Raw genomic sequence first — 14115 nt, forward strand, 5'->3', positions numbered from 1 at the left:
CTGCTTGGGCCTCGACCACGACGCGGAGTCGTGTTCGGACTGCAAGGCCCTGACCTCGAAGGCTAGACGGGAGCGGTCCCGTAAGCTTCTCGAGCTTCGCCACTCTGCTCCGCTCCCCTCTCGATCCCGGTCCAGGAGGAGGTCCAAGGATCGGTCGCGGAGCCGCAGCCGACGTCATCATCGATCGTCTGGCTCCAAGTCTTCGGGTAAGTCGAAGTACTCCAAGAAGTCCAAGAGGCGACACCGCTCTTCGGACTCCCCTCGCCGGTCGCGCGACTCGGCCGAGGGTCAGGGTGGTTCCGACCCCGCGGCTCCAGCGGAGCCGCAGGCGCCGCGCAAGTCCCCATACCCGCCGGTCCCTGGGACTGACGCGACGCCGGCGGAAGTCAGTGCCTTCATCTCGGCCATGAGTAACCTGGCTCCGCCGTCGACGCCCGCTGGCGCGCCTTCGGGCCCCGCGGACCCGACTGGGCAACCTTGCCTGCCGGCGGCTCCGGCCTCGACGCCGCAAGTGCCCGAGGGACCCGTTCCCGAGTCCCCACCGACGCCGGTCGACCTCGTTACGCCTCCTCCGCCGGCGTCGACACCGGTACCACCTCCGACGCCGGCTCCGCTCGGCGTCGAGCCCCAGTTCAGCCCCGCTCCGGGCCCGGCGCCGTTACGGCATCGATGGAGACACATTATGTCTCTCCGATCCTTCCTCCTGCATACCAGGAATCGGATGATGGGGGCGAATGGGAGGGATCCAAGGATCCTATGGCCGTTCAGGCTCAACTGTCCCAGGACTGGGCAGATGAACTGGGGGAGGCCAGTGGTCTGGATACCTCTCCAGACACTGGATTCATCTCTCCTCCGACTGTGGCTTCGGAGGAGGGTGCTGCTTTCTCTGTGGTGCTGCGCAAGGCGGCCGCAGCCCTTGGGCTCGAGCTACCTGCCGTGGCTGTGAGGCCTAACGTCCTCACTGAGGTGCTTCAGTCTGCAGCAAGCTCCACTGAGCCTCTGCTGCCATTCAATGAGGCCCTCACTGACGTTCTGCAGGGCACCTGGTCCAAGCCCTCCACAGTTCCTCCTGTGGACAGGAACGTCGCCAGGCGCCACCGCCCTGCTCCGGGCGACCCCAGTTTTCTGTCCCAACACCCTACCCCCGAGAGCCTGGTTATCCAGGCCTCTACCTCCCAATCCTCCTTCCCGACCGCTCCGCCGGACCGGGATTCCAAGAGACTGGAACAGTTCGGCAAAAAGCTGTTCTCCTCCCTTAGTTTGGGCCTGCGGTCTTTGAACACCGCCTGTCTCTTGGACCGTTATTCCCACTCTCTGTGGGATACGGTGGAGGACGTGCTGCCCCTGTGTCCGGAGGAGGTCCAGACACGACTTACCCAGGCTCTGGCCGATGGGTGGGATGCAGCGCGACATGCTATCCGATGTGGGCTTGACACTACGGACTCGCTGGGTAGGGCGATTTCTACCTCAGTGGCGCTTAGACGTCACGCCTGGCTGCGGTCCACGTCCTTTTCGGGCGATGTCCAGAGCACCCTCATGGACATGCCCTTTGATGGCACTCGCCTTTTCGGCGAGAAAGCGGACAGTGCGCTGAATCGCTTTAAGGACTCCCGGGCTACGGCCAAGTCCTTGGGCCTCTCGGCCCCGCGGTCGCAAACTTCCGCCTTTCGCCCCTTTCGTGGCCAAGGAAGGGGTGCCTCCTCACGTACGCCTAGCCACCAGCCGCAGAATCAACCTGCGCGCGGTCGCAGACGTGGTTTGCGCCGAGGCGGTTCTGGAGGACGACGCGGTCAGCCCACATCCACCCCGGCAGCATCCGCCTCAAAGCCTTCCTAGTCCGAGCTTTCAGGCCCATTCCACGCCAGTGGGCGGCAGAGTTCGCCATCACCTGCACCACTGGCGGCCCATCACATCGGACAGGTGGGTGCTGCAAATCGTCCGATGGGGCTACTCCCTCCCCTTCGAGACGACCCCTCCAGCCATGCCACCGCAGCACCACCGTATCTCGGGGGATCATTTGAATCTTCTCCACGAGGAAGTTTCGGCCCTCTTGGCCAAGGGGGCCGTCGAGCGCGTTCCGAGCCCAGAAGTAGGTTGTGGTTGTTATTCCCACTACTTTCTGGTTCCCAAGAAGGGCAAAGGGGGCCTCCGCCCTATCTTGGACCTCCGGAACGTCAATGCCTTCCTCCGGAAGGAAAGGTTCAAGATGTTAACTTTGGCTCAGGTTCTAGCTGCCCTAGACCCTGGAGACTGGATGGTAGCGTTGGACTTGCAGGACGCATATTTCCACATCCCCGTCCTGTCGGCCACTGGCGTTACCTGCGGTTCACGGTGGGCCAAGAGCACTTTCAGTTTACCGTGCTCCCCTTCGGCCTCACCAGTGCCCCTCGGGTGTTCACGAAAGTGATGGCGGTGGTCGCAGCTCATCTACGCAGATCAGGGGTTCCAGTCTTCCCCTATCTCGACGACTGGTTGTTGAAGGCGGGCTCGCCCCAGACAGTCGTCTCCCACCTCCAGACTACGGCGGATCTCCTGCATTTGCTGGGATTTTCCATCAACGTGCCGAAGTCACACCTGAGTCCCTCTCAGAAGCTCCTCTTCATCGGAGCGGTTCTCGATTCGGCGCAGTTCCGGGTCTATCCGCCGGAACAGCGGGTCCGGGATATTCAGGCCCTGATTCCCATCTTTCGGCCTCTATCCTGGGTTTCGGTCAGGCTAGTGTTGCGGCTTCTGGGGCTGATGGCCTCCTGCATCCTACTAGTGCATCACGCCAGGCGGCGCATGCGGGCTCTGCAGTGGGACCTGAAGTTTCAGTGGGCCCAGCATCACGGCAACCTGTCCGACCATGTCTTGATCTCGGAGGGCACTGCACAGCAGTTGCAGTGGTGGCTCACAGACCGCGATTGGGTCAAGGGCAAGAGCCTCTCCCTTCCCCAACCGGAGCATGTCATAGTGACGGATGCGTCCCTCCTCGGATGGGGTGGCCATATGGGAGAGGCGGAGATCAGAGGCCTCTGGTCTCCGGCGGAGTCTCGTCTCCACATCAACCTGTTGGAGTTGAGAGCGATCCGACTTGCACTGAAAGCCTTCCTTCCCTCTGTCCGGGGAAGTGTCGTGCAGGTGTTCACGGACAACACCACCGCCATGTGGTATTGCAACAAACAGGGCGGGGTGGGGTCGTGGACCCTTTGTCAGGAGGCTCTGCGCCTCTGGACGTGGCTGGAACACCAGGGCGTCGCCCTAGTGGTTCAACATCTGGCGGGCTCTCTGAACGCCAGAGCAGACAAACTCAGCCGCCGGTGCATGATGGATCACGAATGGCGTCTGAACTCCGAAGTGGCGCAAGGTCTCTTTCAGCAGTGGGGAGAGCCTTGGTTAGATCTATTCGCCACCGAAGAGAACGCGCAATGTCAGCAGTTCTGCGCGTTGGAATTTCCAAGGCGGCACTCGCTCGGCGACGCTTTTCGTCGCGAGTGGAGTTGCGGTCTGATGTACGCCTTTCCGCCTATACCACTTCTGCCCAGAGTGCTGAAGAAGATCAGGCACGACCGGGCCCAAGTCATCTTGGTGGCGCCGGATTGGGCAGGAAGGTACTGGTATCCCGAGCTACTCAGTATGTTGACCGATCCTCCGATACGTCTGCCCATTCGGGAGGATCTTCTGTCGCAGCAGCAGGGGACGGTCCTCCACCCGAACCTGTCCAGCCTCCACCTCCATGCGTGGAGATTGAGCGGCGGCAGTTGATGCCATTTGACTTGCCTCCTGAAGTCTGTGATATCATTCTGGCAGCCAGGCGTCCCTCCACAAAGACGGTATACGCCTGCCGGTGGAACAAATTTGTGGCATGGTGCACAGCAAAGGCTGTGGATCCCCTTTCCGCCCCTCTTTCTGAGGTTCTACTGTTTCTTCTTTCTCTGGCCCGGCAGGGCTCTGCCCTGGGCACCCTGAAAGGTTATCTTGCTGCCATCTCTGCCTTCTTGCGGCTTCCTGATCAGCCTTCTCTTTTCAAGTCCCCTGTAGTTACACGCTTTCTAAAGGGCATTACTCACACGTTCCCTCCTGTCCCTTTTGTAATGCCTCAGTGGGACTTGAATCTTGTTCTCACATTTCTCATGTGTGCTCCCTTTGAGCCTCTTCATAATTGTCCTCTTCGTCTGCTGACGCTTAAGACTGCTTTTCTGGTAGCCATCACCTCGGCTAGACCGGTGAGTGAGCTCCAGGCTTTATCTTCAAAGCCTCCTTTTCTCTCTGTTCATCCGGACAAGATTGTCCTTCGGCCTTGTCCCTCCTTTCTTCCGAAAGTGGTGACTCCATTTCATCTTGGGCAGTCTGTCACCTTGCCCACCTTCTTTCCGCCTCCGCATCCTTCCAAAGAGGAAGAGAGGCTCCACCGTCTGGACCCAAAACGTGCGCTCCCCTTTTATTTGGACCGCACAAAGCAGTTCCGGTTGGATGACCAACTTTTCATTGGATACGTGGGTGCTAAGAAGGGGAAAGCTGTGCACAAACGGACCATCTCTTGGTGGGTCGTTTTGTGCATCAAAATTTGTTATACCTTGGCTAAAAAGGACCCTCCTGTTGGGCTGCGCGCCCATTCTACTTGGGCCACGGCGGCTACCACTGCTTTGGGACGGGGTGTCCTTTTGCAGGACATCTGTCAGGCGGCAACGTGGGCTTCGCTACACACGTTTGCCAGGCATTATTGCCTTGACAGCCAAGTCCGGAGGGATGGCTTCTTTGGCCGTTCTGTCCTCCAGGACTTTCTGGTGTGATCTTGGTTCGCAGACCCACCACCGGGGATGGTATTGCTTGGGTATCTATTCTAAGGTGAGGAATCTAACTAACGTGTTTCTTTCAGATGAACAAGTTACTTACCTTCGGTAACGATGTATCTGTAAGAAACATTAGTTAGTTAGATTCCTCACCGACCCACCCATCCTCCCCGTTCTGCGAACTGACATCTAGGGTTAAGGTTATCCTTTTCAGGCCCCTAGATTTTATTTTTGGCACCAGTGTCGGTCTTTGCATGGCTCTGCGCTCCTGGCGCGTAAAGCTATGTACAAGAACTGACGTCAGCGCGCGAGGGCGGCGTCTAAGTACTCCGACTACGTCATTCCGGCGCACGACGCCGACGACGGACGCGGAGCCGCAGACGACGCCTAGCGACGCGCAAGGGGTATTGCTGACAAACTCTTCCGGATCTAGTCTGACGCCTGGGGATATTCTAAGGTGAGGAATCTAACTAACTAATGTTTCTTACAGATACATCGTTACCGAAGGTAAGTAACTTGTTCTATTCGCAATGAAGGAGATATCTACCTACTTTTCTATTGCTGTTTAGTGGTTGACAAAGGAGAAGGGTCTCGGGGATACTTCATGGGGCCCTCATTTAGAACCTAGTAAGTATGTATGCATTTCAAGAAATAGAATGATTTGTTCACCTTTGAGTGCTGTGACCATGATGACTGCATGCTATCGATTGGTGGCTTGTGATCAACAATTTCTTTTCTTTCACAAGGATTTAATCCTCTCAACCTTTAAAAATATGATATATATTTGATGATTTGGGCACATGGGCACTCGGGACTCCATTGTGAACGCTTTTGTATAATATTGATAATGTATGTATTTTAGGCACTTTTTGGGATCTCAGAGCCTCAAACATTTTCAAAAGACTTGTAGATTAGAGTTAACTTGTGTAGGCCTGTAGAATTGCTATAGCCTAAGTAGGGGCTGAAAAGGCAAGAAACATGTCGTTTGCCAGATAAGGCTCACAAGTCCATTATGGAGCCCAACTATTATTATTATTTTTTACCTTGTCTCCCAACAACTGCTGAGAATAAAGTATATCGCGAGGTTACCCGTAGCCAAATCTAATCACATATTTCTCTAATGTACTACGCCCCTTACTACAAATTTAAAAGCAGGGCATTTTTCCAAGCTGAAGCAAATGCAAGGTAGGGACAAAAGGAGAAAAAAAATCTCTGAAAAAGAGCCTCCCTCCCCTGGGGACTGCTGGGTATTGCAGCACAATCCCATGGAGGAGCAAAGCCAGATCGTGAAGCACGCCACCTTGATGGGCTAGGGCTTTAGCATTCTAAAAAGGATACCCCTGATGAGTTTATAATTTAGTTTCCAATACAGAAACTCCAATTAGAACGGTACACCTACTTTTGTATTCTATATAACGTCTAGGGAGAAAGTGTGCTGGACCGCACTGTAAAACCTCCTCTTCATCCCCCTTTTTGCAGAATATTCCTGATCTCTATCAGAGAGGCAGCATGCTTGCACCTTTCTTGTACTTTCATGGTGGGTTCTTCACCTGAGACTGCTTTGCTGTGAAGAGCATCACTCTGGATATAGGCCAAGTTAAGGAGATAGCCTAGCGGGATACGTGACCGGGAAACCAAACCACATCAACATCTTCTATCTGCAAAAACCATGGCAAGAACCTGTTTACCCCTCACCAATTTAGTTTGTTTCATTCCCCTCTTCATTTTAATCTATTTCTTGGGGACACCAGAATATAGTCACTGTTCGGTCCACCAAGAGGTAGTTTTATTTTCCTTAGTTACTTACCTTGCACCCTGCTTACCTCATCCACAGTTATACCCGCCATAGGTTCATCAACATCAAGGCAAAACAACCCACCAGCTCCTCCCTTCCAGGAGGGAGTTGTAGCCCACACCAGCCAACCTTAGCAGCCGATGTGAGGAGGGACCTTGTGATGAAGCATGCCACCCAAGGCTGTGTGAGGTTGTCCGTCCTGGACAAAAACTTGTCACAATTACTGAGACAACCCCTTTTCAGATTGATCCAACGTGATCAGTTCTATAGACCTTAAGCACCTTTTTTTGTGCAACTGATCATGTTTCTGGGAGAGGTGCACAGTTGGTCGTTTAAATTCTCCCCATAGGCCCTTTTTGTGAGTAGTAAACAAATTGGGCCACATTACAGATGGACTGCACTGTACCATTTTGCATCGTGGTGTACCATTAAGTGTGTCATGCGCTGACCTAGACAGTGTGCCATGCCACAATAAATGCGCTGTTTTGAGAACAGGTGTAAACTTTCACCTGCACTGTGAACACATCAGTGAAAGGCAGTCGGTCCACCTTTTACTCTAGCTAGCAACCCGGCCTCTATTTCAAAAAGGGGGTGGGGCAGGGAGAGGGTTGTATGGGACCTCTATGATACCTCACATGGGGCGCGCACAGACTATGCCATGCCTCCTCTTTGCACTTGCTTTGTAATATGGCACAGATGCAAAGAATTCCCTCGGTTGCACTGCGTCAAGCTAAGATGCGCCAGCACATACTTAGTGCATTTAGGGAAGGGGTCGCTTATGAGTCTACAACCTTTTGTATAATACCATAGTGGCAAAACTGCACAAAACGTGCACGCCTGTTGTATCTCCAGGGTAGTATGTATAATTTGGCCCATGTTGGGTATGAGGTGAGAGAAGGAAGAGGTTTATCCAGGAATCAAGGTAAAGGAAAATACATGTTGACGTTGTCTGCTGTTTTAAGTAGCAAAAGTGGTACATTGCACTTTTTATTCCTGACAGAACCTGTTTGAGTGCAATAGATTTGCTTTTTAAACCAATAGCAGTCTCATCTGCTTCAAGGACATTGTTTATCATTTACACACTTCATGGTCTGAGCTGCATATTGCATTCCCATTCCACTCCTATGAATGGCTCATAAAGTCCTTATATTTGAAGAATTTGAAATTTCAGATCAAGATGCAATTTAAATCCTTTATTTGATATAGTCCATGCTGTCATGCTTGTTTGTGTTCATTTAGGAGCATGACCATACTTGGACATGCATGTTTTCTCACGTAGATCAATTTGGGGGTGCAGTAGAGTATCAAGTAGTGTTAATTTGGGTAAGGCACATCTTCAGTATAGTCTGTTCTGATACTATAAGGCCGGTGCTGTATGACCAGCATAGCTAGGTGGCAGTGAGGGTAAATCACGTGGAGACCAGCTTACACTTTTTGGTGGCTTATAAATCATGCTGCCCTGCTTTCCAAACCTTTGTCTTTCAACAGTTTCCTGAAAGGTTGGTGGCTCGGATTTGCTCTTAAATGGATTGAGGGAGTTGGAGTGTGGGGCTCTCTATTGCTAAGTATGTGCCCTATGCCTTTGTTTGGATTAATTCTGGCAGAAGGGCTGGTCACATATTATTTGTGGTGTGTAGTCTGAAGCCAATGCCTGAACGAAGCATGTTTTCTTGAAACCTAACCTTGTTCATCTTGCACAGTTTACATTTTTGACTTTGAGCCAGTGGAAGGCCTTTACATCTGGTTGACTTTGAGGAGCAGCCTAGTAATGTACTGGGGAGCTTTTTTAGTAGCCTACATTTCAGTAGTCCAGTCATGGCCATAGTTGTGTTCAGTTCCACTCTGTGGTTTATTTAGATTTGTGGTATGGTTTTGTGATGCCACAATAGTTGTAAGTTGTTCTTTGACCTCTTTATTTTCAACAGGCCTGAGGAATAGTTAAGATTCAAAGATTAGACCCATGCTTCTGATGTAAGTTGAGGCTGTCCAGAGGATGAGAGCATTGACATGGGCTTGTTGTAACTCTACCTGTCCTAGAATCTGTCGTTGATTTTTCTATCACCCAGTGATAGATCTGGTCCAGACAGTTTGTTTCTTGATTTTGTCACACAGAGACCTAATTTGGTGTTGCCATTTGCAGCTGGACCTATAGCTAATGTTTGGTCCCCTAGACAGCATAGCCTCGTGTTGAAAGGGCAGTCTCTCATGGTATAGTGTGTTGAACCCTGTGCTTAAAGATCTCTGAGGAACCTTTTTTGCCAGTTGGATTCATTTACTGAGGAATCACACATCCATTTTAGAGTTATCCTCTCTGGGTTTTCAATAGACTTTTGTTATCTATCTTGTCATGTGTTCTGAATAAGAGTAGAAGGATCTGGACCGCCTGTTGGCCCCTGATAAGTTTTGTGAAGGTCCTCATTGACATTACCTGCTGTATTAATTTCTCAGAGTCTGAAAGCTACATTGTTAGAGCCACTTTTCTGTGCATTGTTGCTGGTTCTTTGTAACTTTCCAATCGTATTTTTTATTTTTTTTTAGGAAAATTGAGTTTTTAAAAATGAGATTGTCGAGTTGTTAACTAAAACTCTGCACTTGATTTCTTCAGGAGCAGTGCCTCAGTCTCTTCTCTTATAATGCAACATCTCCATGAGGCTGTGCCGATACGGGAGTTCCTTGATGCAAGATGTTGGGCTGAACCATTCATGTCAATGCATTGCTTGTATTTGCCAATTTGATCACTTCTTCAATTTCAATGAGCCTGAATGTAGCTTACCAGGCTTCTGTGACTATTGGCGGGTGGAGGAAGTAAAAGGGTAGAACAAGTGATCAGGATTGTTCAGTACAACTGCTGGTCTTCAGTATTATGAGATTATTCAAACATAATTTAGCAAATTACTTACATTGCTTGTTTACATAATTAATACAGTTGGCGTAATATTCTCGTAATTCTCTTTGAAATTCTAAGGCCCGCACCGGAGTATTTTATACAGTGTTCTAAGTGCATCTTTAGATTGATGCCGTGACTCAGTTTTAGCAGTTTTTCATTTTCTGGTTTGTCTATTTCTTGTTCATTCTGATCCCCTATTATTGTTTTAAATTCGAATGAGGTAATAATGATCCCCAATTGGGAAATTACCGCACTTCAAAAGCTATAATGTTGAAGTTAGACTTGCAGCCTTTAGATGCAATCTTTGTTATTTTGGGTTCGCGTAGCAGTATCCTGATGACCCTCTAGTGGTTTAGTCAGAATACTTGTGATCCTTGTTGCCCACTAGATGCATGTTTGGCAGCCTTGCATATGTCATCAGCCACATTCTTTGATATTACCAAGGCATAACCGAATGTTGAGCAAACATTTAAAGACGTGTCATCAATAAACAGAAGATTACTTTGAAGTTTTACATCCCTACCAGTGTGGATTCTTTCTAACAAATAACATTTTCTTTAGTGTCTTGGCGGTATCTTTTACCTCCTCATCGCATTAGAGATTCTCTAATAGCTGACCGTTTATTTGTGACGAGATTGAATATTTTGAAGATAATCTAGCACTGCGTGTTGAAATGGTCCTTTCTGCTTACTCCTGCAAAGGGTAAGCTTTGAGGGCAAATACACTTCCTCATCCATGATTGATTTGTACTGATTTTTCCCAAGTTATGCTTTGAATGACATAATTGTAGTTGTCTTGTGTCGATGGATGCTGATATTTGCTACCTTTTCAGGTAAAGAAAGAGCATCTTTACACCTGGAGAATCGAGCTGTCGAACACCGAAAAGTACTGGGATGGATGGTTTAGAGGATTATCAAACCTCTTCCTTAGTTGTCCTGTTCCAAAACAACTACTCTTGGCAGGTAGGTTTAGAAAACAAGCTTCCATATGTGGTTACTGTTGGTGTAGTTGTGACTGACTTATTAGTGAGACATACAGTGTTCCATGTATTGTAAGTATCTTCTATGGAAAGGTCAGTTACAACATGGTAACTTTTTTTTTTTTTTAACATGTGCAGCGAATTGGGCTTTTGGCTCTAAATATTATCATGCTCCTTAGTAGGAATGTAAACAATGGCAAGTAACTTTACATTTTTTAAAATTAGAATTTCAATTTAAAGTATAGTTTAAATAACACTTATTTTAGGTATTTCCGAAATGAGCTCTCCTCTCCTCATCATCAGTCACTGAAAATGGCATTTTGGTTAATGCAGCAAAAATTAATTTGTTATGTTCACAGTTTTCGGCTACGATCTTGGAGCTTAAGCTCCAGCCTCTTCCAGTTTACTTGATAATCGCAATAGTTTTTTATCAGATCTTAACGGCCAAAGTCTGCTTGATTCAGCTGAGAAAAAACACTTTTTATTTTCATTAAACTGACTATTATACATATGTTTATATATTTTACTACTATTATGATATGTTCATGGTGTACTAATCAGTCTTGAAAAAGCCCTTGATGTGCCAGGCATATGGGCAAAGCACGTGTCTGCTGTTCCTTTGTTTTTGTTACTTGGCTTTAAATAAATATAGAATAACACATATGACATTTGGATATCGGGACATTTATTCCAAGAATCATATCATATATATTTGACACAACCTGTCTTTTCTACAATATAACAGTAAGAGCTAAAGATTGCCACTGGTTTAGTAGCCCATGCACTTTACTCGGAGTTGAAGTAAAATTAAATCAAAAGAAATTGGAGGGATTTGAAGTTACATGAACTCCCCCAAATGTCTAATTTGATTTCCTGTCGAATAATGTGCCTGCATTTCAACAGGTAAAATCTAGGGTGCGCTATTAAATAGTAAGGTTTCTGATTTGGGCTGATGATTTTTAGAGCCACCAATACATTGTAAACTCCTTGATTTTGGGGAATCGCGTTTTTAATATTACCTTCATCTGCTGCCAGATATATTATCATCAGTGAATAATTTAAGTTAACCACACCATCGATTGGAGGCAAAATCCTAGGATCTTTCCTCAAAGTACATGCCAAAGGCTCAATAAATAGCGAAAAGAGAACAGGTGACATGGGACAATCCTGCCTTGTACCACAGCTAGTCCTAATGTGGCCCGCGGCTTTTAGATTGATGATGATTTTGGCTGCAGCTTTATTAGAACGGTTACATAGCAGGTTAACCAATCCAGACAGAAATACAAACTTGAACAAAATTACGAATAACAAGTACCATTGCACCAAATCAAATGCTTTTTCTGCATCAAGCATAAAGATACCTGCCTTTGTCTCAGTCAATTAAACAGGACTTGTAAAGCATGGCTAATCACATGAGGTTATCCAGGTGCTATGAACCCTGCGGCTGAAGGGGGGGTTCAGTTGAACATGCAAATCTTGAGGCCTTTACTGAATTCAAGCAGAGAGGATGGGGTTCGGAGGTGAAGGGGGAGGTCAGAGCAAGACTGGTCAGCGAGGTGGGAGGATTTCCGTTAAAACTTGATGGAGTGATTAGGCAGGCATAGGGGCGAATGGTGCAAAATGTTTTTTCTGACCATCTTGTTGTGGAGGTATCTGTGACTCAGGTTGACTGGATTTTGCCCAGCATTCAAAACTTCTAAAGATGGAGATCTTTAATAAAAGGATCACTGGTCTCATGGTTATTGGGATCTGGACAGGAAGCTGCTAAAGAATGCTCTTTGCCCATCTGTAGCAGTTCCTCATTTTGAGATGAGTTGTTGAGAGCTAGGGCATCGTTGGCCATAGTAGCCATATTGGAGGAGGATGTAAAGGGTGAGCAAAGATTGGGTATGTTGCTTTAGAAGACAATGCAGACGAGGTTAGGCCGGGCAGTGCTCCTTGCTGAGATGTCTGCTGCTGGCCAGAAACTACTGAGGTTGCAGCTTGAGATGGCAAATCATCAGTTGTACCTGTATCAGCAAAGTCGAGGTCAGCAGCAGAATCCTTACTCTGAATAAGGAAGGGGTGGAACTCCCTCTGAAACGCGTCAGGCACTCATCACGGCGGAGCTGAATTGCAATTGACATTTTGAATGTGTGCATACCTGGAATAAAGCTTGAAGCTAAAACTCTTGTTCGAGTGCTCCTTATCCAGAGGGCAAGCGTAAAGGACTGTATTTAGGCGGCAGCCCAGCCGCCGAGGAGCACCACCCCGTGAACAGGGGGCCACGTAGAACTGATATGCATCGGCGCTATGTTTGTGGAACACGAGGTGAGGATGAGCGCACATCCTCATGTCAAGGCCCATTGAGGGCTTCAAACTTTGCCAGCAATATTTCCTGTTTTCGATCAATCATGAAGAGATGGTGACACTAGATTGCCCAGAATTCTCAGCGTCAGGATGTAACTGAGAAGTCCAATCAGGACGTTTAATTAGGCATTCAAATATAGGGGTGTGTCACTTCACATCCAGGGAACTGCCGGAGCCTCTGAGGAAGGAGTGGAACTCACTCTGAAACGCGTCAGGCACTCATCACGGCGGAGCTGAATTGCAATTGACATTTTGAATGTGCGCATACCTGGAATAAAGCTTGAAGCTAAAACTCGTGTTCGAGCCCTCCTTATCCGGAGGGCAAGTATATGTGTGTATATATATATATATATATATATATATATATATATATATATATATACACATACATACATACATACATATACACTACTGGCGGTCGCCAGTAGGTAGTTATAGTTAGGACCACGTTTCCATAGGAAATCCGCAACATTCTATTTTGAATAACTTTGGCGCCGGTCGACGAATCCTCGCGAATTTTTCAAAATAGGTGGGGCGCTACGCTCCTACCCTGAAAGTCTCGGGGGCTGAGATAAAAGGGGGGTCCCAAAACGCGTTTTTCCCATGCATTTTTCCATAGGACCTTTAGACAGGGCTACAGCCCGAACGGCTGAACAGAATTACTAGAAATTTGGCAGAGAGGTAGTCCTCAGGTCAAGGAAGTGCCTTTTGTAGGTTTGGTGTAAATCTGTTCAGTAGATTCTGAGAAAATAGCCTTTAAATCAATATATATATCTGAGCCAGCTTACGGTACGCTTACCGTACGCGTACGGTGGCGTGCGCGAGCGCGATTCTGATTGGCTCTTAGATCTTAGTAAACATTCGAATCGGCCGAAACCAGGAAGCGTCGGCCGCCATTTTCTCTCTCGCACTGAGAGTGATGTTTAAAATATAAAGCACAAAAACATGTAAAGGGGCTGTTTAGACAGCTCCCACACACATAGCAATGTTGAGGGAGTCCCCAAAGATCCCCCAAGGCCAAAACGGAATTTTTATTTTTTCGCTAATTTCGCCGATTACGCTTACCGTACGCGTACGGTAAAAAATTATATAAAAAAAAAAAATTATCCACACTCTCCCCACCCCGTGTGCAATTGGTGCCCGAAGGGCACCTATTGTGCATGGCTTATTCAATATGACTTAAACTAAAATATTTTTTAAAAAAATAATAAAAAAAGAAATTAGCCACACTCTCTCCACCCCGTGTGCAAATGGTGCCCGAAGGGCACCATTTGTGCATGGCTTATAACATATACGAAAAATTAAAATATTACCTTTCAAAACAAAGTGCATC

The 14115-nt window shown here is 48.0% G+C and overlaps 1 protein-coding gene across 1 annotated transcript in view; it reads left to right on the forward strand.

Annotated features, from left to right (window-relative positions):
• Nucleotides 1-14115, forward strand: part of PPME1 (protein phosphatase methylesterase 1) — a 252908-nt gene that overhangs the window by 147515 nt on the left and 91278 nt on the right. Inside the window, exon 10 of the mRNA XM_085623336.1 lies at nt 10287-10416. Within this exon, the coding sequence (XP_085479462.1) occupies nt 10287-10416 (130 nt within the window). The remainder of the gene's footprint in view (nt 1-10286; nt 10417-14115) is intronic.

The sequence above is a fragment of the Triturus cristatus genome, chromosome 8 (assembly GCF_964204655.1).
Source record: "Triturus cristatus chromosome 8, aTriCri1.1, whole genome shotgun sequence".
Classification (NCBI taxonomy): Eukaryota; Metazoa; Chordata; class Amphibia; order Caudata; family Salamandridae; genus Triturus; species Triturus cristatus.